The following is a 27,959-nucleotide window of genomic DNA, read 5'->3' as shown; positions in this document are numbered from 1 at the left end:
TAATGCAACATCGCCCTCTTCTGGCTATAAGGAGTCATTAATAGTACTTTGAACACAGTTGAACAGTTCACCCAACACCAAAAAACAAGCCATTACAAATATACGCAAATATTCAAATCCAATGTTAGGAAGGATTATAGTAAGGAATATTTTAATAATTGCACCAGTTTAGACAAATTTGAATTGGGACTGTGGTGAGCTACGTAAGTTTTGTAATGTGAATCATTTCAAACATTTATGTGACCTCTTTAAAAAAATCTATATTTTACAAAACAACTTTTAGATATATATAATTTTTTTTGTTATTTCCTTATGGCAAAACACTGACGATTTATTAGTGAATGCACCCCTCTGAAGCTGGTTTATTCCACTGTTGTTATGACTTGGCCAAAGTTAAAATCGAAAGTTGGGACTCGTGCGCCATTTTGTTTTAGCCTGCTAAAAAAATAACTGCGTCACATTTTCGAGAAAGAATAAAGAAAAAAGTAAGTACCAAATCTCATCAGTCACGAAAGCGTTCTTGAAGATTGCTTTTGGTTTAGTAATTGGTAACTTAGTAAGTGGTAAACTGCGGTGATTCTTCACCGTTGGTCGACGATAGGCGTATATGTTATAGTGACACAAATCATACTGCACATAATCTTAATCGTTGTGTGTGGGCTAGCTAGCCTATATACTTTTTTTTTTTTTTTTTTTTTTTTTTACAAATTGGTGGCACGTTGAATGTTAAACTACGAACTGGGTTCAGTTGTTTATTTCTGCATTTGCTGTAAGATCATTTTTGTAATGGTTTGATGTTCACACTGCCTTTTCCCTATATTTCAAGCTGCTAAGTTTACCTCAAAATGCTCACAGTAGTAGACCTATACTGAAGTTTCACACCACTAAGTTACTTAAACTAGTTGCTACATTAACAACAAGCACTACAACCGTTTTTCTGTATTATTAGTTTCTACATGATACCATTGCAACCACCTGTTACCTCAGCGAGTAATAGGCTAACGTTACTGGGAAACATTGAATTTTTAATAACTAAACCACTTATTTTTCATCAGTATACTTTTATTTTCTGCGTGTTTAGTTGCTCCCCAAGTGTAAATTAATAAAATGATTTAAGTTAAAAATTAAATTAATATTTTACTTACTGCGCCTAAATAAAATTGACCATAATCATGGTAGCACAGTAATAGTTATATCAGCAGCAACACAATATTGCTTTCCTATGTGGCAGTCTTTCCAAACAGTCATTCCCAGCTGCAGTTCTTACTTCTTTATAAATGAGGGTGCGGCTGTTTCTAAGGGACTGGGATGACTCCCGCCTCAATTTTGGTCATACCAAGTCGATTCAAGTAACAGGGTGGTGAACACAAAACAACTAACTGATGGTTGTGGTTGATTATTTGGAAAATAAGAACAATAAGGTACCGTAACAGGAATTTGTGGACAATTGTTGTTACAATTAGAATTGATAAATAGCATGGCTATTAACATGGCTAATTCAGTAATTTCTTACTTAATGACTTCAGTTCATATATGATTTTTCAAATATTAGGTCTTGCGTCATCCTGTGTCCCTACCGTCTAAGGTCCCTACACAAGTTAGGATTTATGTCATGATTCCTGTTTTGTGTGGACTTTGTTATTTCCTGTTCTGTGCCATTTTTTGTAGTCCTTTGTATATATTTTTTTTGTTTATTAGTCTCTCCAGGTGTTCTGGCAATTTCCCGACAATTTCCCGGGATCAACGCGCTGTGTGAAAGGGGCTTTAAAAGTGATGGTTCAGAAATCAGATCAGAAATGTTATTAATGAGTTTAAGGGTTTTAGGTTTCATTACAAAATCAGAAAGAAGTTTTTTAAATGTTGGTTTTAATTCAGAAACATTATTCTTAATGAATTACTTTCCTTATTAAGTTATTAACTTTTGGGGTAGGCTATATCACACACATTTAAAATTATGATCACCAGACATTAAAACATAAGGCCATGATAAAATCTTTAGTCCATGTGATGTAAAACTAGATTGTGTCAATGTGCTGAAATAAACAATCACTGTAAAAATGATGAGTCGACATGACTTAAACAAATTGGGGAAAACCATTGCCTTAAAATTATTAAGTAAATAACTCCATGCTTAATCCAAAAAAAAAAAAAAAAAAAGAAGTACTGTGGAATTGTCAAGTTCGCATAACTTAATTTTTTCAATGAACCATGGAGCTATTTACGTAATAATTTTAAGGCAACGGGTTTCCCCAATTTAAACACTTTACAGTGACTAGGAAATCTGGTGCCCCGAAGTCACGAAATAGTAAGGAAACATTCCACTGTCAGTTAAATTAATTAGATATTAAATACAATTTGGTAGTAAAACAAATTGTTAAAGTGTCGCAAAGATCAGTATGGCTATGAGTATTTTGTACATTTGCAACTGCTTTTTATCACTGAAGCACCACAATTTTAAATTGTCTTCTGTTACATACTAGGGACTACTGACCAGACATTTAGAAGTTTATTTTAAAATGCAAAGTATTGAAAATCAAAATACAGCTCTGTAAATATTTTTGCAACACTATAAGTGTGTCCCATCAGGTAATCAAAAGTTCAACTCACACTTGCAGTCTTCACGCCTAACTTAAACACTTGGGCCATATACAACATGTCATGCAAGTAGGCTAGTTAAGAGCAAAGACCGCAAGTGTGGGTTTTTGGAAAGGCCTGTCTTATTTTCAGCCATTCAGACACGTTGGGCACGCTACGTAATTAATATTCATAAGCCAAGCCTTGTACTAACTTTCTGTTTACCAATAATGGAACCAAATTAATATCATACTTTTTTCATCCCCCACCGTTATTCACGTGAGGCTATAATACCGCTTTAGTCTCATGCAGAACAACAGATACACGTTAACAGGAAAAAAGAAAAAAAAAAACCCCACTGCTGAAATCAAATGGTTTCTTCCATGTTGACACTGATAAGCAGCAAAGTGAAAGTAAAATTCTTAGGAGCCATTTTCTCTTCAAAGTAACTGCGTCACGTTGCGTGCCAGTAGTAAAGTGAGTATTAAAGATGATTTAATACACAAAAGTTCGCGTTAATATTTGGTAGTTAAACACCATTTGTTAATTTTTTTAAATTGTGCCAGTAAATATCGCAGAAGCGGCAGTTGGTCGAGATAAACCGTTATGAGGTCGCGATCGTTTGATGTTAGCGCGGATCAATATTTTTTTTAAGTAAAGTAAATCTAGTTATACGAACTACGATTTTCCTCTTATTGATGTTCTAGATTTTTTGCGTTTAATATCAATCGTCTCCTTTTTTTTCTTTTTTTTTTACTTCGTAGGCTGTTGCTTGCTGACTCGACCTATCCTATTTCCTCATGTATGTCTATGCTATTTCCTTATCAAAAAACTCGATGCTAATATAAATAATAATCCTTTTAAACGTAATAGAATAAACCCCGCAATGAGTAAGAATACAAAGAAATGCACAGCAGACATAGGAAAAACAATAATTGTTTCTTCTTTAATTAAAAAAAAAATTTCCGTAAATGAGCGTGTGACAGTTCTTCTTATTCTTCTCTCTTCCTTATTCTTAGTCTGTAGGCCAAGACTGATGCTGCGTCCCAATTCGCCTACTTATACTACGCCCTAAAAGTATGTACTCTTTTTGTGAGGAAAAAGTACATACTTTTGAGTGTGTAGCAAAAGAGTAGGCATGCTTTGGGACATATCACGTCATCTTTAACGGACAGCTCTGTCGCGTTCTGCGTGCATCCTGTCACCGTAAACTGCCCGTAAAAAAAATCATCTTGTCACAGTTAAAATCCTCCATTCTATCTAATTTTATTTCCTACCGTTTCGGAGAGCACGTTCATCTACCAGTTGTGGGTCTTTCATGCTCTCCTCATGTGTTTGCAATTTGAATATAATGATGCATTTAAAACGTAATGGCTAAACGTGTCTTTACAAAAGTTCACAGTGCTGCTGCAAATGCAATATAATGTAGACAACATTGAATAAATTCATTTTCGTTAGGTTAGATACTGATAATTAATCACTCGAAGCTCTTTATCTAAACCTCTCTACACAACCGCGGGGACTCGCGCGTCCTCCGTATCGACTACGTGTCTGTAGTTTTTTAACACTTTTTACCAATATTATGAAGCTGCAGACTCGGAGCCTGCATCTACAGTCCCCCACCGAGAGTCCCGCATTCTCAGACCCCTCGTTTTTCGAACACAGCGCCTCCTGCTGTTCAAAAGATCGAATAACACCCGCACACAGAGTACAGCGCATTATCTAAATGCAATTAAAAACAATAGGATGCAATATTACGGTCTTCAAATAAATTATCCAATAAATATTTGTGTTCCCTGCTTAATGAATGTGTCAAAAAACTAATTGTTACTGATGGAAGGGATACAATTAGCAGATTGAACTATCTTCAGAAAAATAGTAAGGCTATGTGATATTATATTGCTACAATGTTTTTTTTTTTTTTTAAATTAAAATTCCAATTTTTCTTTCAGTTCAACCTATAATGGTCTAATTAACATTACCATGCTAACATTACAATATCTGTTTTTTGATATTTTGAATGCGAAGCAAAACAAATCAGAATAGACAAAACACCAATAATAAACAATTCTGTACTTAATTTAATGATCACCTAAACATCATCTTGCTGTAAAGAAAAAAGGAAGAAAAAACAGTGTTCGTGACTTAAGTTTTTGTCTTCAATTGCATTAAAAAAACTCATTTATAAGTCACATTGCATAATCATAAAATTATATGTTGCTGGATTCGGCAGGGGCAACTCCATAGGACCGATAGCACATGTCTTATGATGTTTCAAAAAGAAAGAAAGAAAGAAAAAAAAAATATGTTTACAAATGTTAGTTACCATGTTGCACTGCTCTGTTGAAGTGTCCCTTGAGAATCTCAAGTTGAGATGTTTTTAAACTTTGGACAACTTTGTGGGTTTGAAATATATGGGGGCACAAAATGGGCAGTGAAAATAACTGCAGCATTTAAGACATTTCTACAAAAAGTCCAAGGCTAAAGGCTAACGTAAACGTAAGCTATCTAAATATATTCGGGGGGAAGAGGGCGAAAAAACATACATTAACGGCTCAAATCTTGTTACAAACTATCTTTACAAATAGCTATTAAATGGACTATTCATATGTTGTATCGATGTCGATGAGCTAAATTAGTTTTATTAAAAAATAAATCAAACGAGTAGGCTACTACGATTTGCTATAAAATTGAAGATAGCCTACTCATGTTTTGTTCTTCACATGTTTATCCGATACAATTTGATAGGAGGCGCTGTCTCGAAAAACGAGGGGTCTGAGAATGCGGGACTCTGGGTGCAGGGGGACTGTAGATGCAGGTCTCCGAGTCTGCAGCTTCATACTACTCCTTTTTACTCGTGTTTGTAGTTCTAACCGAATCCTCGTCCAATGCGCAATGGTTTGTGGGCAATATCAGCCGTTAGAGTGTGCATCGATCTACACTTCGGATTCTGGCCGGAAAAAGTAGACCATCCGGGTATCTTTGAAACACTCATTTCAACATACTACGATTTGGGACGTACTAATTCTATTTTCGAATACTATTTAGGACGGATAGTATGCGAATTGGGACGCAGGGTGAGTTTTTCTTACACGCACTAAAGTTGGATCATACCAAGTAAAACCTAGTTGTGGGGGGAGCAACTAGTTTTCTGCCCTTAAAATGAGGCATAACAGGAAATGGTAGAAACTACTAATTATTAGTGCTTCTGTCCTTTCCATTCAGGATCAGCGGAGGAGATCAGACTACTCAGATGCACCAGTGCAGAACCATGAGGACAGAATGAGTCATGTACAAAAATCCAAAGATGGAGATTGTTCTCCAGAATGCAGGTACACTCAATAAAGACAACACTATTTCAACCATTTTTACATTGTTAATACACTCTTCCTGATTTTATTGTGAAAGACTACAGTGGACATCTTCAAAATAGAAAAGGTTGCTTTGGCTCTGAAAAAAAAAGAAAAAAAAAAAGCTTTTCATCTGACGTCACCAAGGCCTATTATTTGCTGTATTACAGTTCAGTATTACAGAAGAGATCAGATTCTCCAGAGCCCAGCTGTGTGTCCATGAAGAGTGACCAGTCTATGGATCCTGTACCCGACCTTAAGGGTGGAGACACACCGCCAAATCACAGGTGTTACTTTCAGTATATTCTAAAAATATTACAGTGTTTAAATTTTTTCTCCACGGGAAATTAGTACGGTGAATTGATGGTACTTTCAACATAGTTTGATGTTCTTACATCGTATTGTTCAGGTTACTGCTTTTCTACAGTCAAATTTTGTAATGCACTGCAAAAAAAAATAAAAAACAAACAAATTGCATTTGACACTATGACACTACAACCCCCATGAGTACTACCTGCACATATTCTAATGTTTGCTCATTGGTCCATTCATGAATACTCTTGAACGACATTAGACACGTGGAGATTAAACTCGCGGACTGGCCGTCGGACTGAGGGCTGTTTTAGTCAGTCATTAATTTTCAACTTAATGTGATGATATAGCGATCTTTTTTAATAGTAGGAGAATCCAGAATACAGGTGCGTCTCACGCTCTCCTGCAGTGCTGCTGCGTGAGGGTGCGCGCACCAAATATGACATCCAGACTTTTGTCAAACGATCGTCACACGCGACTGGTCGCATGCACACACAAATCAACACAGCGTTCAGTCAGTTCGTGAGTGTGCGTGGCCAATATAAAGAAAAAAATAATAATCTTCATGATTAAGGGACACGGTGTAACTACTAGCAGGGCTGCCCTTACGTCACATCATATCACAACTATCTTTCCAGAGTTAATTCTATGTTTTAATTAAATTAATCATGCCATGAAAGAAAGCAGGAGATGCATTTGTGGGAATAATCTGAAAAATAAAGACCGGTAGGCCTATACTTGTTTCAGGTGGACATATCTCCAGTTACTCAGAGCTACCATCTTCATGATGATGATTATTAAGTTAGAGCTCTGAGGAAATGCTGATGCAAAACAAACAATCCAAAGTCCCCCAAACTGTCATTTTTACTTAGAAAAAATACTGTATTCTTTGCTCATTGTTTCTAATGCAGATAATTGTTCTACTCTGTATTACAGTATTTACTGCTGTAAAAAAAAAAAAATGATGCAGCACTTTTATTATATACAATAAGAAGCTATTGTATGTGTTTATCTTATTAGACAACATGTTTCCAAAAAAGGAGCTTTTTGGAAAACCACTTGCCACATTGGCTAGTGAGCAAAAAAGTTAATGTCAAGCGCTGTATATATATATATATATTAAATAAATAACCATGAGGGCATGAACCATGAGGACAGAATGAGTCATGTACAAATCCAAAGATGGAGATTGTTCTCCAGGATGCAGGTACACTCAATAAAGACAACATGATATCAACCGTTTTTACATTGTTAACACATTCCACAGACTACAGTGGACATCTTCAAAACAGAAAAGGTTGCTTTGGCTCTGAAAAAAAAAAAAATCTTTTTATCTGATGTCACCAAGGGCTATTATTTGCTGTATTACAGTTCAGTCCAGCAGAAGAGATCAGATTCTCCAGAGCTGAGCTTTGTGTCCATGAAGAGTGACCAGTCTTTGGATCATGTACCCGACCTTAAAATGACCCGACCGCCAAATCACAGGTGTTACTTTTAATTTCAGTATATTCTAAAAATATTGCAATGTTTACATTTTTTCTCCCCAGGAAATTAGTACGGTGAATTGATGGTACTTTTAACGTGGTTTGATGTTCTTACATTGTATTGTTCAGGTTACTGCTTTTCTACAGTCAAATTTGGTAATGCACTGTAATAACTCCAGATTCCTGCAGTTAAGCTTATGAACATGTATATTCCAATGAAGGTTATTGATGACAAGCTTACAATACATATAGGCCCCCAAACATCACACCACCACAAATAGAATTTAATTCTGTGGGAAACACTGATCTGACATAACAAACAAATTGCATTTGACACTATATCTCCCATGAGTACTACCTGCACATAGTTTAGTGTTTGCTCATTGGTCCATTCATGAATACTCTTGAACGACATTAGACACGCGGAGATTAAACTCGTGGACTGGCCGTCGGACTGAGGGCTGTTTTAGTCTGTCATTAATTTTCAACTTAATGTGATGATATAGCGATCTTTTTTAATAGCAGGAGTATCCAGAACATACGCGCGTCTCACGCTCTCCTGTAGTGCCGCTGCGTGAGGGTGCGCGTGCCAAATATGACATCCAGACTTTTGTCAAACGATCATCACACGCGACTGGTCGCATGCACACACACACATCAACACAGCGTTCAGTCAGTTCGTGAGTGTGCGTGGCCAATATAAAGAAAAAAAATAATCTTCATGATTAAGGGACACGGTGTAACTACTGTACTAGCAGGGCTGCCCTTACGTCACATCATATCACAACTATCTTTCCAGAGTTAAATCTCTGAGGAAATGCTGATGTAAAACAAACAATCCAAAGTCCCCAAAACTGTATAAGGTTGTCTATATAAATCTATATAAAGTTGGAATCCTGTTGCCTTAATTGTGGATTAGAAAAAATAATGTATTCTTTGCTCATTGTTTCTAATGCAGGTAAATGTTCTACTCTGTATTACAGTATTTACTGCTGTAAAAAAATGATGCAGCACGTTAATTATATACAATAAGAAGCTATTGTATGCGTTTATCTTAATAGACAACATGTTTCCAAAAAAGGACCTTTACAACCTTATCAGAGCTAATGATAATATTATTAAATTTTAGCACGTTTTAAGCCCAATTTACAGGGCTTGACATTAACTTTTTTGCTCACTAGCCAATGTGGCAAGTGGTTTTCCAAAATTATTTGCCACACAGCACTCTCAGAACATACTAAAATTGGGGCTTAAAACATGCTAAAATTTAATAATATTATCATTAGCTCTGATAAGGTTGTAAAGCTCATTTTATGAAAACATGTTGTCTATTAAGATTAACACAATAGCTTGTTGCTGTATATAATAAAAGTGCTGAATCTTTTTTTACAACAGTAAATACTGTAATACAGAGTAGAACAATTATCTGCAAAAATGCCCAAAGAATACTTTTTTTTTTTTTTTTAAGAAAAAATCCACAATTAAGGCAACAGGATTACATCTTTATATAGGCCTAAATGACAGTTTTGGGGACTTTGGATTGTTTGTTTTGCATCAGCATTTCCTCAGAGCTCTAACTTAATAATTATCATCAACTGGAGATGTCCACCTTAAACAAGTATAGGCTAACAGGTCTTTTTTTCCCAGATTATTCCCACAAATGCAACTCCTGCTTTCTTTCATGGCATGATTCATTTTATTAAAACATAGATTTAACTCTGGAAAGATAGTTGTGATATGACGTGACGTAAGGGCCGCCTGTCACGGTACAGTTACAAAAAGTGGAGGGAGGACTCAAGTGCAGTAACGGATGATTTATTAACAAAACAAAACACAAAGCAAAAACCCACAAGGGATTAAACAAAACTGAACTTGAAGAACAAACACTGACTCTTAACATGAAGACCACCACACAGAAACTGGGAAAACATATGACAACGAACCGACCCAGACTGCAAACAAGAGGAGACTTAAGAAGGGAAACTAATCAGGAGGGAACAGGTGGATGAACTCAAACAATAATCAGGTAACGGGGGAGGGATCAGACAAAGACACGAGCACATGGCTCAAAATAACAAAACACCCATGTGCAGCACAAGACAGGACAGGCACGTGACACCGCCCTGCTAGTACAGTAGTTACACCGTGTCCCTTAATAATGAAGATTATTTTTTCTCTTTATATTGGCCACGCACACTCACGAACTGACTGAACGCTGTGTTGATTTGTGTGTGCATGCGACCAGTCGCGTGTGATGATCGTTTGACAAAAGTCTGGATGTCATATTTGGCGCGCGCACCCTCACGCAGCGGCACTGCAGGAGAGAGAGATGCGCGTATGTTCTGGATGCTATGGGCTCTATGCACGGCGGTATTTCCGGTGAAGCATTAGGGATGCTCGATAACTTCCGCCGATCGTAGAGTCCAATGCAATACCGAGAATTTATATTGAATTTTATACTCCATGGTTGTACTAAAGAAACGTTAGTCACAAAAACAGATAAAACAGACACCCCTCGTTGTGTTTATGCTTCTTTTAAAAATTATATTAAATAAACATAACTATATATAAAATTACATCTAAACGTATGTACGTTTCATTTCAAAGACTGGAGGACAGTAAATTTTGAAGACTCTGCCATAATCCCGTTTTCCTCGGTTTTCCTCCGCTTTAATCTACACAACCGGAAATGGACGAGCATCCTTACGTCAAATGCGGAATTTATGCGTGCATATAGCCCATTAAAAAAGATCGCTATATCATCACATTAAGTTGATAATTAAGGGCAGACTAAAACAGCCCTCAGTCCGACGGCCAGTCCACGAGTTTAATCTCCACATGTCTAATGCCATGCAATTCTTTTGTTATGTCCGATGTCTTTTGACAAGACTACAATTTTTCAACACGCCAAACTAAGTGGCTAGTGGGAGTGACTGTGTTACCCGCGCTACGCGTGAAATCCACCCGCATTTGGCGGTTTGGCGGGTGTTAATGTCAAGCCCTGACGTTATTATTTGCTGTATTATAGTTCAGTCCAGCAGAAGAGATCATATTCTCCAGAGCTGAGCTTTGTGTCCATGAAGAGTGACCAGTCTATGGATCCTGTACCCGACCTTAAGGGTGGAGACACACCGCCAAATCACAGGTGTTAATTTCAGTATATTCTAAAAATATTGCAATGTTTACATTTTTTCTCCCCAGGAAATTAGTACGGTGAATTGATGGTACTTTTAACGTGGTTTGATGTTCTTACATTGTATTGTTCAGGTTACTGCTTTTCTACAGTCAAATTTGGTAATGCACTGCAAAAAAATAAATAAAAAAATAATACAACTTCTCTTTTGTTATTAACTCTCTATTTTAAAGTTTGATTGAACCATCTAACAGAAAGATGTTCTGTTTTGTTACAGTTTGGCTCAGCAGAAGAAATCAGATTCACCAGAATCTGTGAAGAGTGACTGGTCTCTAGATCGTCGACCCCATAAGAGTGGAGACACACCGAAAAATCTCAGGTGTTATTTTTAATTTAAGTATATACTAAAAATATTGCAGTGTTTTGTTTTTCCACAGGAAATTTGCATGGTGAATTGATAGTACTTTTAACTTGGTTTTGATGTTTGATTGTTTTGGTCAGGTCACTGCTTATTATACATATATTAAATAAATAGCTGCATTTATTAATAATAATCACTATAAACATTTGTTTCATCAAGTAATCCATCTCATTCGCCTCACTGTATCTGTGGTTAATGTCTACCAAGCTAAGTAACATTAAGCACATTAATATAAAATGGATATCGATTGTGTGTTTACAGTATTAGCATTTTATCACCACCTTTATCATCCTTTTTGTATATTTCGAATATAAAACAGCAACTAAGCTGTTTACAGAAATATTCAGTTAGTAGCATAATTCACTTTCAAAGTATATGATTATTCTGCTGTTCTACTTCATGCTATTTAAGGCGAATCCTGCGACCCAAATCAGACGTAACAGAACCCGTCTGTAAAAAAAGCAGGAGATTATGAATGAACCACAAGACTTTAATGAAAGCACTTATCCTGGCATCAGGCAAAATGCAGGATTTTGACAAATAACAAAAACCTTTATAAACAAATCTAGGCGTTCTGCATTATATATAATAGATTATATAGAAAACAAAATAGCCTTCTCTTTTTATGGCTCTATACATGTATCACTTATACTTATATTCTGCCGTATTGATTTTACAGACATCACTCTAATCATGCTGAAGTCCTCAAAACATTTAGATCAAATCTGAGGAAGAAGTTTGAGTGTCTGTGTGAGGGAACAGGAATGCAGAGAAACCCAACACTCCTGAATGAGATCTACACAGAGCTCTACATCACAGAGACTGAGAGTGGAGACATCAGTAATGAACATGAGGTGAGACAGATTGAGACACAATCCAGGAGATCAGCAACAGAGGACACACCGATCAAATGCAATGCCATCTTTAGACCTTTACCTGGACAACACAAACCCATCAGAACTGTGCTGACAAAGGGTGTCGCTGGCATTGGAAAAACAGTCTCTGTGCAGAAGTTCATCCTGGACTGGGCTGAAGAGAAAGACAATCAGGACGTCCAGCTCATATTTCCACTTCCTTTCAGAGAGATCAATCTGATGAAGGACAAAACACTCAGTCTTTCAGAGCTTCTTCATGTCTTTTTCCCTGAAACTAAAGAAATGGAAATATCCAGTGACCAATATAAAGTGTTGTTCATCTTTGATGGTCTGGATGAATGTCGTCTTCCCTTAAACTTTCACAACAATGAGATTCTATGGGATCAGAGCAAAGATACATCAGTGGACGTGTTGTTGACGAACCTCATTGTGGGGAAACTGCTTCCCTCGTCTCTCATCTGGATCACCTCCAGACCAGCAGCAGCCGATCTCGTCCCGTCTGAGTGTGTCCATCGAGTGACAGAGATACGAGGCTTCAATGATCCACAGAAGGAGGAATACTTCAGGAAGAGAGTCAGTGATCAGAGTCTGGCCAATACAATCATCACACACCTGAAGTCCTCAAGGAGCCTCTACATCATGTGCCACATCCCAGTGTTCTGCTGGATCTCAGCCGCTGTTCTGGAGAAGATGATGAGCGAAGCAGAGAGACGAGAGATTCCCAAGACTCTCACTCAGATGTACACACACTTCCTGATCCTTCAGACCAACATCAAACATGAGAAGGACTATGAGAAGAAGGTGACCGATGAAGACCTGATCCTCAAACTGGGGAAACTGGCTTTTCAGGAGCTTGTGAAAGGCAATGTGATCTTCTATGAGGAAGACGTGAGAGAGTGTGGCATTGATGTGACAGAAGCATCAGTGTACTCAGGATTGTGCACTCAGATCTTCAGAGAGGAGTTTGGCTGGTATCAGGGGAAAGTCTTCTGCTTTGTTCATCTGAGTGTTCAAGAACATCTAGCGGCTCTATATGTGCATCTTTTTTTTATAAAGAACAACTGCTCACAGGTTTTCTCTAGTGTGCTCTCTGACCTTTCAAAGATTTTCACATATGGTTTATCTGACCTGCATCAGAGAGCTGTGAAAGAGGCTCTACAGAGTAAAAATGGACATCTGGATCTTTTCCTGCGATTTCTTCTGGGTCTGTCACTGGAGTCTAATCAGATTCTCCTACAAACACTAATGAAACAGACGAGAACATCTGACAGCAATGAGGAAACAGTCGAGTACATCAAGGAGAAGATCAGGACCATCGACTCTCCAGAGAAATCCATCAATCTGTTCCACTGTCTGAATGAACTGGGTGATCGTTCACTAGTGGAGGAAATACAACAGTATCTGAAATCTGGAAGAATAAAGGAAGCCAATCTCTCTTCATCTCAGTGGTCAGCTTTAGTCTTTGTGTTGTTGACATCAGAGGAGAAGCTGGACAAGTTTGATATTGATGATTTTGTTGGAAGAGACAATAAAAATGAACAGCTAAATGTTCTTCAGAAGCTGCTTCCTGTGATTAAAGAATCCAGATCAGTTCAGTAAGTATCAATCAGAACAATCAGTTCACTGTTAAAACATTAGAAAATAAAAGTTGACAAATCTCTAGTGCTGCATATGCTGTCTAGAGTTTAGTGGTCAGTATTTTATTTTTTTTTAAATCAGTAACACTGATTATTTTCTGAAGTCTGAAAAAATAATTCAGGTATCAGTTATTAAAATGTTTTTGCAAATAAAAAAGTAATTGAAATATTTGTCATTTTTAAACCAATGACATTGTGCAATAAGGAAATATTATTTTTCTTTCTTTCTTAATTGATCCATCAAACATATTGATTTTTGCCATAGGTTCGACCTTTCTCTTTAATAATGGATTCACTGCTAAACTGATCTGATCTGAACTGAGAGAGTGAAGTGTGTGTCGTTGTTCTCTACAGGTTGAGGCATTGTGTCGTCACAGATGAAGGTTTTGCTGCTCTGGCTTCAGCTCTGAGATCAAACCCTGAACACCTGAGAGTACTGGATCTGTCTGGGAATAAAATAGGAGAATCAGTGAATCTGCTGTCTGATGTACTACAGAATCCTCTCTGTAAACTGGAGATACTGAGGTAAGATCATCTCTCCGATATTGACACGGTAAGAAGTGTCATTTACTGTCATTTTTAGAGCTGTTCTTAAAACACACTTAATCTCAGCACAAAAGACTAATGACTGAATGTGAATTTTATTGTATTCATCTCCATCATATCACATGTTGCTCCTGTTTTTGACCAACCAAACATTTACTGAAGCTTCAGTTACTTTCTAATGCCCTGTCCAAATGAACACGGGTATTTTCAAAAACGCAGATTTTTCTATGCGTTATGGCTGTTCGTCCACACGCAAACACAGTATCTGGTCACTGAAATTGAACTTTTTGGAAAACTCCTAGGGAAGGTTTTTAGAAACTCTGGTTGCAGTGTTGTTGTGTGAATATCTGAAACCAGAGATTTTGGCTTGTGACGTTGGAGTGCGCACTGTACCTATTTCACAAAAATGCCCGCCGAGACCTGAAGTAGGGTAAACTCTTTTCCAGTGAAAGCGCTAGCAGTCACAGTCGGAGGACAAATGCGGAGACTAAAAGCAGTCAGTCCTTTTGCTTACCTTTTTGTTTCAACCCAAAGAAGAAACAACCCTTTTTACAGGGTACCCGCGGATCTTAAAAGTCTTGAAATGTGGAAATGTCGGTTTAATCCGCTGTAGCCACAAATGACAGAATTTAAAGCCCAAATCAGAGCTTTTCTGTTAAAAGAACATATTTTCTACCCGGTCTTTTCAATAGTATCTGGCAACCATGCGTGCGCTCTCTCTACACTGCTGAAGAAGCGTGGATGACCTGAAAACACAGACAAGCTGGAGTTCAGCGATCTTCATTTAAGATTTTCTACTTAAATTAAAAAGTTATTCAGTCGGCCTGTGTTCTGTCACGAGCCGGTTGTGCGACTTAATCTGCAAATGTAAAATGAAGGCTGATATCCACCAGTGTTTTTAATCTTATTCGAGCAAGAATGCAATGTTTTCCGAATAGCCACACGATTTCAAAATGTGACATTAGATGTACTACATTTAAAACAGCATTGTCAGGCTTATTGCTCTAATTTGCAACGAAATATGTGGCTTTAAACGAATCGTGAGATTCAATGATGAATGACTCAAAGACTCACTCATAAAGATGTTAATGTTGGCGATATTAATGTAAATGGCTATTTTAATGTTTTTTAACATTGCAAATTTAATGAACATTGTTTTATTTAAAGCATTATTTTTTTTTAAGGTGTTAGTAATGTTGTGGCAAAAATTCTGTTAAACATCATCACTGCGTAAGAGACACTCAGTCAAATTAATTAAAAAAATAAGTATTTATTCTTTCTAGAATAGGTTCAGTCTAGTACACAGAAGTTACGCTGTGCTAGACAGTGACACCCCACAAGAAGATATGAGACAGTCTTTATACTCTTTTTTTCTTTCGAAGTGAAACAGTGGTTATATCCCATCAGCATGTAGCCGCAGCGGTCATGTCAGTTGGGGGTTCAGGTTTTTTTTTAAGGGGGGGGGGGGTGGCGGGGGGTCAAATATAAGCATATTTACGGCCTTAAAATAATGAAAAGGGTAATTTAAGACATAAGGACAGGGTGAAACCTGATATTAACAGAAATCCGTCGTAGCGACAGATAACTTTAATCCATATTATGGATTTATTAATATTATTAAGTGTATTACTGAATATAAAATTACATACATTGTATATTATATTGTCTCACATTTTTAAATATATGAAAATGACTTGTGTATTAATCAGCATATTAACACCATATATTATTCTGTAATATACTTTTCAAATATACTGTTAAACCATTTAATATATTGATGATTCATATATAGGGAATTATAATTTCTTTTCAGGGGACCCCAGACAGTATTTTGTAACATCACGATTTTTAAAAAAACATGTAATATCACTCACTTCATTCATGTTTTTAGTCTAAGTTTCTAGTCTTTTTTATTTGCCTTAATTTTATTTTTAGACCTACTAGCAGCGTTAGCTCAAATTCACTGTAAAGATGTACAATTCTTAGTTTCATTCATGCTGGTAACATGGAAAATGATATGAGCCATAATCTAGTGGAAGATTACTGCAATCTCCTGCAAACTAACACTTAATAACATGATTTTTATTATCAAAAGCCACTAGATTTCACTCATAGCCTACAATCAAACATCATTTCAATGTATACATTTATTGTTTTTCGATATATTAATGTTAAAGGCACACTATGCACTCTCTGGTTTTTTTGTAAAACAGTGACCTCTAGAGCCGCTGTGGTGTACTTGCACTGTCGTAAATAACCGTTATTCCCCTGTTACTGCATATCTACTGAACTACTGTCAAGTGCTAGACTGCTTTTTAATAATAAAGTTGCCTATCGCGTTTGCTGGCTTATAGCGTTTTTACATGATTTCTGCAAAATCAGAAGTAAATAGCCTATGGTGTATAGGCTACTGTATAATTTCATTCATGTTTTTTGATTGTAATGTTAAAATTACAAAATGTCAGATGACATCAATCAAGTTAAATGTACGTCGCATTATTTCATAACATTGGACGTTATTATTTAGACATGATTACAATTTATCATAATAGCAAATTGTGTTCAATTATTTACAACCTCTAGGCTTATATATGTCCTAATAATTATGTGAGATATTGACTATGTCCTCATGGTAATCGCAAGAATCAACATCAACAGCGTCAAGATTTGATTGATTCATAATCAACACAATTTGAAGTTACAGTCGGGAAGTGTACTGTTAGTCAGATAAACTTGATATAACAGTAACTTACACACGTCATAAGAAATCCGAACCAGACACAGGACTAAAGATACGTGATAAATACACATCACAACACCTGAGTTCAGCTGGCAAACTAGCTCTTGTGGCAAGCTCGGCAATAAAACATAACGGAAAAAACAACAAGACTAAGAGAAACGACTGTTTTTAGGAAGTCTGCTTAAAGCTCTGGTAATCGAAAGCTATAGACATGTGAGAATTATTGAACTGGTCTTATTATCAACAACGGATGAATGAACAGCACCGTAAAAAATTACATACCACAAGCCAGTGCAGCAACATACAATATAGAAACAACTAGTATACAAATACAAACAAGTTTATAAATAAGAGATTTACTTACAAGTCCATCAACAAGATCGCCAGGTCAGCATCGCAGTTACAATCCAGTGCAGCTTTTAAGCTCGCGCCAACGAGTGAAAGCCCGACCGAGTGGACTCTTGTCCGGTTTCTAGCACGGTCCGATTCTCTTTCCCTGTTTCGAAAGTAGCTTCATACAGTATGATGTTGTTGATGCGTGTGACGTCGTTGCCGTAAACCATTTCGTGATTCTCACGCGCTGTGTCAGGGGCGCCACTCTCAAACTTGCATGGCTGGTTTTTCCGGCGGCGTCCCCCCCAAGCTTTCCTACCAGGATGATTCGCCCTACTATGACTTTGTTAACCACCAAAACGACTTTGAAGCTGTTATATTAAGGTACAGATCTTGCATAGAGTGCCTTTAAATGTGAGCTTAGTCATCAAGTGTCATGTCATTTAAATGAATGGAACTTTTTTATGGAAGCAAACGTCAAGAATTTGTAACCTTTGTCCAATTTCGATCTTTTAACAATCCCTGAAAACTATCAACAAAACGGACACCATCTGCTATTCAATATTTTTATCAGATATATGAATGACTAAGAGAGAAAACAAGCTGCTCACAGTCCATTTTGAGAATGAATGGTGATCGTAGCGGGCGGTGGCGCATCAGTCTTTTGCCATCTGTGTCTGGCGTGATTTAACTTCTCCGCAGTTGTTCTATGAAAGCCCACAAAACACAGAAAGATGTCAAGTGATAAATAGGGTTGTTTCTTCTTTGGGTTGACATAAACATCATAAAAAGGGAAGAAACAGGACTGACTGCTTTTAGTTTCAGCATTTGTCCTCCGACTTCAACTGCTAGCACTTTCACTGGAAAACAGTTTACCCTACTTCCGGTCTCGGTCGCCATCTTGTGAAATCTCCTTTGTTTACATGAGGCGAGTCTGTGCAATGGGGGACATAGCCAAAATATTGCTGCTAATAACAGGGATTTTTGTTTAAACGAAGGAGAAAAAAAACTCCAGACCTGCCTAAAATGTCTTGATTTTGGCTGGCGTTCGATTTTTGCTGTCTTAAGAGCTCGCAGATGATTTTTTTCACTCGGGATACATGGCGTTGAAACCTTGGTATTCACATTGTTGTCGAGCACAACATGAGCACCTCCCGATAAATTTTAAACATGTTTAGCTCACATGATTGCCACCGGCTTGGGATAAAATTATATGTATACCATATGCCAGCTGCTTTTACGCAGATATCAGATTAACTGACTCATAATGTGTGCAATATCTCATGACCTCCCGAGTCTCCGAACTCGCACCATGTAAGCCCATCTTAAGAGTCCAGATATTACTTCCTCAAATGTCAACATCACAATGTGAAATATTAGCATAATGCCTACCCAAAGGCATACGCAAAGAAAGAAGACGAGACTTCCGTGAATTTTAGTGTTGTCGTCATGTCGTGGAGACTCTTTCAGATGTTGAGGGACAAGTTTTTGACTCTTAGTTTGACATGTTCACTGACAGCTGAGTAAACGACCATTGCGATCGAATTTTACCTCAGATGAAATTCTGGCAGTGTCAGAAGATTTGACTCACAGTCCTGCAGTGTGACTTCTACAATGACCATCAAATTGTCAAAGATAAGCCATGATCAAAATTAACGTTAAAGATTTCTTTGTAGCCACCATTTCAATCCCGTGTGTGATACAGCTCACATCTCTGAACGTGTCATTGATTGATGGTGTAAAAGACAAGTTCTTGTGCGCGTCCATTTTTAGCACCTCCACCGTTAGTGGATTTTACCGAGACCGATATTTAGGTTTGACCGTACATGCCGATAACCGATATTTTTTTTTTAATGGATACTGGATTAAAAACAAACATAACACTTACAATAAAACAGTACAAAAATAAATAAATATATAAATATGAACATATTTAAACTTTATACAGAAAATTATTTAAACATTAAAATACTACAGGTTTAGTTAGCTATAACCTAGGTAACACCTTGCAAGTTCCATTTGTAAACAAGGATGTATTAGCTAGCTTTCATGAACTATGTGCAATATGCAATTTACGTTTTTACCGCATGTATTAATATGAGCAAAACAACTGTACCTTTATCATTCATGATAGTTCATTCATAGTACATTAAATAATGTAATAAAATATCAAATTAGAATTAAAACTCCATTTTAAATGCATTAGTAAATGTTGAAATTAACAAACTAACAATGAATAATTCTTCTACAACTTGTATTAATCTTAGTTAATGCTAAAAATGGAATCTTATTGTAAAGTATTAACATTTGATATAACTCCACGCGCAGCCAACCCCCACCCCCACCCAACATGTCTAGTTTTTTGTTATTGCAGTTAGTTTTTATTGTCCTATTTATGCATAGACCAAGTCATGATAGTTCAGACAAACATTTTACACCTCCTCCCACTTTTGCTGAGACCCTTATTGGTACAACTGATCCTTACAACTTTCCTAAAGATGCAACCTGTTTCTTTATCACTTTACACAAAGGTTTACCCCCTCTGTATATTCATTTGACTACACCCTTATCTGCCTTTAGGGCGATGAATATATTCTATTCTGCTCAAAAATCCTTTCTATATATTTATCCGGTCCAATACTCTAAACGCCCTAATTTGCATGCCTTCTGCAGAATTCTCACATTGCTCTTACTTTGCTCGGGTGATATTGAATTAAATCCTGGCCCTGTAGCAAATAATACCATCTTAACATCTCAGGAGCTCTCTTTTGCAGACTTCTGTAATAGTAATAATTTGAAGTTCATTCACATTAATATCAGAAGTCTACTTCCCAAAATGGATTTGTTTGCTGCCCTTGCACACTCAACCAACCCTGATATTTTAGCAAGGTCTTAGTCCTGGCTTAGGAAATCTAATAAAATTTCAGAAGTCTCAATACCAGATTATAATATTTACCGTCAAGATAGAACCACTAAAGGAGGTGGAGTCATTCTTTATTGTAGACAGGCTTTACAATGCTCTATGATTTTATCTAGGTCTCTGCCGAAACAGTTCGAGCTTTTAATCTTGCAAATCCACCTTTCTAGAAATAAGCCCTTGACTGTAGCTGCATGTTACAGACCCCCCTCTGCACCCAGTTGTGCCCTAGACAACCTGTGTGAACTGATTGCTCCCCATTTATCTTCTGAGTTTTTATTGTTGGGCGACTTAAACTTGGACATGCTTAATGCTTCTTCCAGTTTGTTATCTAAACTTGATGCCCTCAATCTCACGCAAATTATTAACAAACCTACTATATACAACATAAAATCTGCAAATAAGGGCACCCTTATAGATATTATTCTAACTAATATGCCCACTAAATACATCTCAGGTGTCTTTAGTCAAGACATCAGCGATCACTGTATAACTGCATGTGTTCGTATTCGTAATGGGTCTGCAATTAAAAGGCCTCCTCTTATCATTAATAAACGTTCTTTAAAACATTTCTGCGAACAGGCCTTCTTAGCTGATTTAACTTAGCTTGATAAACATGCCCCGTACAAGAAGCTCAGAACTAAAAGCAAATACAGCCCGTGGTTCACTCCAGAACTCACTGCCCTGAGCCAACATAAGAACATTTTATGGCGTACGGCATTAGTGACGAAAAACCTTCGAGATCGCCAACTTTTTAATGAAGCCAGAAATCGATATACACAGGCGGTCAGGAATGCCAAGGCTATTTTTTTCAAACAAAAATTTGCCAATTGCAGCACTAGCTCTAGAAAGTTTTGGGATAAAGTAAAATCTATGGAGAATAAGAACACCTTCGCACAGCTGCCTACAGCTCTGAAGCTAGATAATATTATTAATATATTAATATATTACGCACGATATGAGAGAATACTCATCTTCAAAGTTGTTGATATACTGTAGCTCGAGTCAAAATATATAATTTAAATAACTTCTCTTTTTTACTCTAATGTGTGACAGCTAACTGCCTCACAGTGTTGTTAACATCATTTACGTTAACCGCAGAAAGTTTTTATAAAAAGCGAGTGTAATTTGTCACTATCTCCACCTAACGCAAAACCGGCTTCTGACGCAGCACCGGATGTAACTGGGCGCGCTGAGACAAACCCGGAAGCGATCGTGCATAGAGTCTATACTTTGTACACCAGTGGAGTTTTGCTGGCACCCAATGGGGAAAATCTGTTATTGCGCACAAACAAAATCTTACCGAAAGCAAATTTTTTTAGATATCAAAATCAAATTTGGAACTTAGATTTAGATTTATGGCTTTGATTTTCTAGACGTTTTAGAGTTCACTTGTTTCATAAAATATGTATTTTATATAAAATAATGTTCATAAAAAATTTTCATAAACTTAAACTTTTATAATTCATTAAAAAAAATATATATATATAAAACTCATTACATTTTTTTTACTTCGGCAATAATCTGCCAAGGGTCTTCTTTAAAATTATAACAAACTTAAGTCTTTGCTCCCAAGCTTCAAATTTCTAACAGTTTTTTGACAGGCACATCACCGGGCATTTGTCCTCTATGTACATATGTGTAACTTTTTTTTAATGATGCACAAGGGTAAATAGTCTTTATAGAATTATGACTTGTAAAGGTTAGTCAGTTTATTTTTTGCATATGTTAAACTGATCTGAACTGAGAGTGAAGAGTGTGTCGTTGTTCTCTACAGGTTGAGATGTTGTGATTTCACAGATGAAGGTTTTGCTGCTCTGGCTTCAGCTCTGAAATCAAACCCTGAACACCTGAGAGATCTGGATGTGTCTGGGAATAAAATAGGAAATTCAGCCACGCAGCTCTCTGCTGTACTGGAGGATCCTCACTGTAAACTAGAGATATTGTGGTAAGATCATATTTGACTCTCACAAATGAAAAGTATATTTGAAGTGTTTGCCTCTTTCTGCTGCTGTGAGCTGATTGAGCTGTAAATTATTGAGTCGCACTTAAATACACACTTTCACATCACAACTAACATTTCAGTTTCTTGACTTTAAAGAGACTTGAATGAAAGAAAAACACAGAATGTCAGTGTATTGAAGGGTATGGAGAGGAACAAATATGCAGCTCAGTCACATAAAGACAGATTATATTGACCAAGGGTTGGGTTTTCTGTTGGAACGGTGTCGCGTTAGCGGCCCCCAGTTAAGGGTTAGTTAGTTCCAACTAAGGAAAAAAATCATTACAGTAAATTGCGATGATTAAATCCAACAATCGCTTGTTAATGTTCAACATCAGCATTGTGTGACTACATTTAATGCCCTTCCGATATCCTTGTTTTCGCATGGGTCCGGTTTCGTACCGATGTGACGTAATGACGCAAAGACATGCTCGAATCTCCCGAGGAAATCCACCAGTACCACTGGAATTAAAAACATTATTACAAGCTTATCGTTTTGAATTGAGCTACGGCAAGCAGAGAGTTTTGAACTGGCTGGATATGTAATTATATTCACTATAATTTGTAACCCAAAAAAGCTACGGACTGCGGCTTGAAAGTATCTCTCATAAACAAATCAATGCTTCATACATATTGTTACAGATATAAATAACCGTAAAATGTAGTAATTAAAACAGATTAAATACAGACCCTGATCCATCAAACATTGAACAAAACATCCTTTAAGTTTGTACTTTCTCGTTTTAATAATGGATTCACTGCTAAACTGATCTGATCTGAACAGAGAGTGAAGAGTGTGTCGTTGTTCTCTACAGGTTGGATGATTGTGGTCTCACAGAAGAAGGTTGTGCTGCTCTGGCTACAGCTCTGAGATCAAACCCCTCACACCTGAGGAATCTGAACCTGTCAAAGAGTAAACTAGGAGATTCAGTGAAACTTCTCTCTGCTGTATTGGAGGATCCTAACTGTAAACTGGAGAACTTGTGGTAAGACCATCTCTTTTATAATCACATCTATCATTGTCCTCAGTAAGATGAATCTTTTAATATACATTTCATAACTAAAATCATCTTGTGTAGCCAAACACACAAATCTCAGCACAAATTACTCTGACGATGAAGTTAATTTAATTTACTTTCATCACATAACCTGCTGCTCCTGTTTTTGACCCACCAAACATTTCCTGAAGGTTCAGTTGCTTGTAGTAGTTTGATTAAATCTCATCTACTTGCCTCTGTCTGTGTAAGAGTCTATTTTCATCTTATTTTTTACTTGTTTTGAAATCCCATGAGCTCATTGTGTTCTCATATGTTGCAGCATTCATTTAGATGGGTGCACCTGAAATACGGTGTATGACTGGAGGCTAATACCACCATTTTGAACCAATAATCTGAACAAAAAGCAGCTGTAGAATGATGTACATCATTATTTATCTGACTTCAGTATTTTCAGGGGTTCCCAATTTTACAATTTTAAAGTCTACACAGTTTTTATGTCTCGCTTCAGATCAGGGGTGTGTTTCCCGTACAATGACGTAACTCACTGGTTTACTACCATAGTATGATGCATAGTTGAAGAAATCAACTACCTAGTCACGACCTATGGTCACGACTGTTTCCCGAAACCATATTGTCACAAAGTGGTCGTTCAACTACGTTGGTTTATTACGTCACAAACGTGGTAGAGTAATAACTTCTTTTAACGAAACTGTTTGAGATAACGCTAGATTAATTAACGCTAGATATTTTGATATAAATTACAGACATGTCATCTGAGGACTTTGTCTAATTGTTAGTTATTTTGCTTTATTTCCAGATTCAATCATAGGCTCGTTCTTAGTAGGGCACGGTCGCACATGCGCGGTCTTCAAAAACTGTGTTTTAAATCTCTTGACAAACTAAAGATGCAACTGACATTTGCATGCGTTATTCTAATTAAAGACACGGGTTGCACTGAATGTCAGCTTGCTTATTTTGCTCAAGACAAGGGTTTATTAAGTCCACATGTCATTTAAAGAAGCAAAACGCAAGTCTCTGAGTTTTTGCAGAACTACGCCCCCTCTGGCGACAAGCGAAACTGCGTGCGCGCTCACACACACATACACGCACGTTTGCACTAACTGTTCATAACCAAAGGAGCATCAGCCGCGCACTGTACGGCACACATCTTTTGTTACAGTCATAATGAGGTAATACAGTTATAAATCTGCAGGTCATTTAAAATATATGAAAGGAAAGGCATTCGAGTACACACTTATGTGTGTGAGAGGGGAAAACAGGGGTAGCTAGTAGAAAACTTTGGTTTTTGTTTCCATCTATCTCCATATTGAACTGTTTTATGTGTTTACTGTATCCACTTATGATTGAATTATTATGGAAACACGTTCATGAACAATATAAGTTATTACTTTGTATAGGACCCGTTTGAGCCCTAGAGCAGACCGCCCAGAGATCTCTCTGTTTGTTTAAAGCCTTCCCGATGTTGACTCTCGTCTTATTCCGACGCCTGGCACTGGACAGACAGAAGTTGTATTTTCTTTGTCTTACGTGGAGTTTGCGTTGGGGTTTGGAATGAACTACAAGCCGGTCTCTTTGGGGCTGTTTACACCTGGCCACAATGCGTTTTCTCAGATCGGATAGCTATCTGATTTATCAAAACGATTCCATTACACCTGGTCACATAAATGTGTTTTTGTCATCATAAATGTGCACGTCACCGAAAGCAACAGATATGAGCTGCATTTTATTGATCATCGGCAAATTTCAAAATCAGCAAAGACAGCAATAAGAGAGAGGGGCAACAGCCCTGGTAAGATCATTTCATTTCTTTACTTATAATGAAGATGGTAGAGTTAACAGTCTGCGACTTACTTTCACTTTGATTTGTGATAGATTGTGGCGCGCTGGCTTCATGAATAGGCGCTCAGCTGCTCATCTGAGGTGATGCGCGTCATCATATATGACTAAAATAACATGACAACCTATAGCCTGCTTTCAACAACCAGATGCATTTACACTTGTCCAGTTTCGTCTGGAATGCGGCCCAGACCACGTCCTCAAGTGATTTGAGCGATCGGATTCAAGTCCGTCTCGAATGCGTTTCGGAGGGCAACCTGGTCTTTTCACGATCGAATAGCTAACGTTATCCGATCACAGAAAACTCATGAAGTGACCAGGTGTAAACAGCCCCTTTGAATCCATCGTCTACTTTTGTGGAAAGTTGACTAAAGTTGTGTCGCTCGAGTTGTTTTCGTTGATATGGAGAATGGCGGCGAATACACTAACCTGCAAGACATAGGCACATAGCCAGGCGAGCGTGAACACGCATGACGTCACTGCCAGTCTCAGATTCGAGCCCGAATCCCTCTTATTTATTTTAATGTACAGGATTATAGAGGCGATCTCAGTGATCAGAGAAGGGCTCATTCAGCCCATCAGGCGATTGTTTAAGCATGTATGGGTTAGAAAACGGTTATTTTTAACATGAAATGTTGCGCAATGCACCTTTAAACAAGAAACGATGCTTATTACCACAGGTCAAGAGCTGTCATTCCAACCACACAAGTTTGTGACGCTGTTTGTGAATGTTCGTTGTAGGGCTGCAACAACTAAGCGATAAAATCGAACACTGGTCCACACTTCTGCCAGCCACTTATTATTCCCCAGTCATAAGGGCTCCCCGAGGTAGAGAGAGCCGATGGTACATTTGGTAACTGATACGTTTTAAAGAATAAAATAAAGTAAAAGTTTTATTTTAAGAAAATTGACAACTTTGACATCACTTGAGTGACATGACACAAGCAAAGAATATAATCAAAAAACATCTTTGAAAAACAATTATGCAGAATTTTAAAATTCATTCTTTAAAAATACTTGTTAAACTTAAAACATACCTTATTTGTATTTGAAATGTCACACCGCAGGACAATATTTTGCTTAATAAGCTTAATAAATTACATAATGAGAAACAAATCTGCTATCCTCTAACCGTTTAAAAAAACAACAGTATTGAACTTTACAAATTCAGACAATTCTCAAGCAATATTGAACTTTGTTAAAAAAAAACATTGTTTCACCCTTATTTGTCATCTAACCACGTAAATAATTTATGGTTTTGTGGTGTCAACGTCAATACATAAATATTTTACATTTTAGCACTGTAAATACATCAATATTATACGTTTCTGAGTGTATAAAACCTAAGTAAATGTACGTGTGCAGAACTACACTTACGTAAAAATAAGTGTAACGTAAAAATACACGTCATGAGATCACGTTGCAGCTACAGATACAAAACTACAATTCACAGTGTGTCATTGTTCTCCACAGGTTGAGTAATTGTGGCGTCACAGATGAAGGTTGTATGGCTCTGGCTTCAGCTCTGAGATCAAACCCTAATCACCTGAGATATCTGAATCTGTCTGAGAATTATATTGGACATTCAGGAGTGAAGTTGCTCTCTGATCTGAAGGATGATCCACATTACAAACTGAAGGAACTATACTATGTGGGTATATTTTCATTTAAAGCTTTTAAATTAGCCCAAGCACAGTAACACCTCATATGTTTGTAAGAAGATCATAATTCAGCTCCACTTAAGTCTTCGTACTTTTAGTTTGATTCTGTGATGTGACTGATTTATAAATATTATATATAAATATATTTTCATTACTTAACAGTGTCTCTGTGCAAGTGATTAAGAGAGAGTTGTTTATCACTTACTGTTATTAATATTAGCAGCTTTTCATTAATATCTCTTACTGTAATATGAATATACTAATATCTATGGCTGTGTTTTTCCTAAAATGATCTCCAGATGTGATGTGACAGCAGTAATGTCTCATACTCATATGTTTCTGTGTGTTTTATTGTAGGACTCTCACTATTTCAACATCAGTCCATTTCCTGAGGAACATATGATGGTGAGTAAAGAGCCGCTACAGAGACACAGAAACACACACAGCGATCACACTGTCAATTGTGACTTTGTAATGTAACTATTTCCTTGTGTCTTTCTCTTGATGAAAACTTTTTAAGGGAATAAATGTCTTTTTGTCTTCAGTCTTCGTACTTTTAGTTTTATTCTGTGATGTGACTGATTTATAAATATTATATATATAAATATATTTTCATTACTTAACAGTGTCTCTGTGCAAGTGATTAAGAGAGATTTGTTTATCACTTACTGTTATTAATATATTAGCAGCTTTTCATTTAATATTTCTTACTGTAATATGAATATACTAATATATCACTGACTTTGTTTTTCCTGAAATGATCTCCAGATGTGATGTGACTCAGTAATGTCTCATACTAATATGTGTCTGTGTGTTTTATTGTAGGACTTTCATCATTCAGACATCAGTTCAGGTTCTTCAGGATCAGATGATAATGAATAAAGAGACTGAAGACACAGAGTCACACAGCGATCACACTGTCAATTGTGACTTTGTAATGTAACTATTTTCTTGTCTTTCTCTTGATGAAAGTTTTTTTTTAAGCAAAGAATTGTCTTTTTTTTTGTCTTACCAGCAGAGGGCGATAAAAGCTGCACATTATTATGTACCGAGCACGGATGGTGTGATGATGACCCCAGTGAAATCGCTCTGTTTGTTTTAATTTTTTCTAGTACATTT

The 27,959-nt window shown here is 36.9% G+C and overlaps 1 protein-coding gene across 7 annotated transcripts; it reads left to right on the top strand.

Annotated features, from left to right (window-relative positions):
• The first annotated feature begins 388 nt into the window (after nucleotides 1–388).
• On the top strand, nucleotides 389–27,959 carry LOC120483564 (NACHT, LRR and PYD domains-containing protein 3). 7 transcript variants are annotated; one of them, XM_089121499.1, is made up of 13 exons: nucleotides 389–485; nucleotides 5,800–5,906; nucleotides 6,095–6,211; nucleotides 7,608–7,721; nucleotides 10,749–10,865; nucleotides 11,131–11,232; nucleotides 11,954–13,744; nucleotides 14,141–14,311; nucleotides 22,100–22,270; nucleotides 23,140–23,310; nucleotides 26,653–26,830; nucleotides 27,198–27,245; nucleotides 27,666–27,959. In XM_089121499.1, the coding sequence occupies exons 2-13, from the start codon at nucleotides 5,857–5,859 to the stop codon at nucleotides 27,720–27,722; spliced, it is 3,087 nt and encodes a 1,028-aa protein (XP_088977625.1). In that variant the 5' UTR covers nucleotides 389–485; nucleotides 5,800–5,856; the 3' UTR covers nucleotides 27,723–27,959. The 7 variants fall into 7 exon arrangements, with proteins under 7 accessions (XP_088977625.1, XP_088977627.1, XP_088977626.1 ...); XM_089121498.1 differs by lacking the exon at nucleotides 389–485 and adding an exon at nucleotides 2,949–3,051; XM_089121501.1 differs by lacking the exons at nucleotides 389–485; nucleotides 6,095–6,211 and adding an exon at nucleotides 2,948–3,051.

The sequence above is a fragment of the Pimephales promelas genome, chromosome 16 (assembly GCF_988280905.1).
Source record: "Pimephales promelas chromosome 16, fPimPro1.hap1.1, whole genome shotgun sequence".
Lineage (NCBI taxonomy): Eukaryota > Metazoa > Chordata > Actinopteri > Cypriniformes > Leuciscidae > Pimephales > Pimephales promelas.
This window is presented reverse-complemented; position numbering and strand designations above follow the sequence as displayed.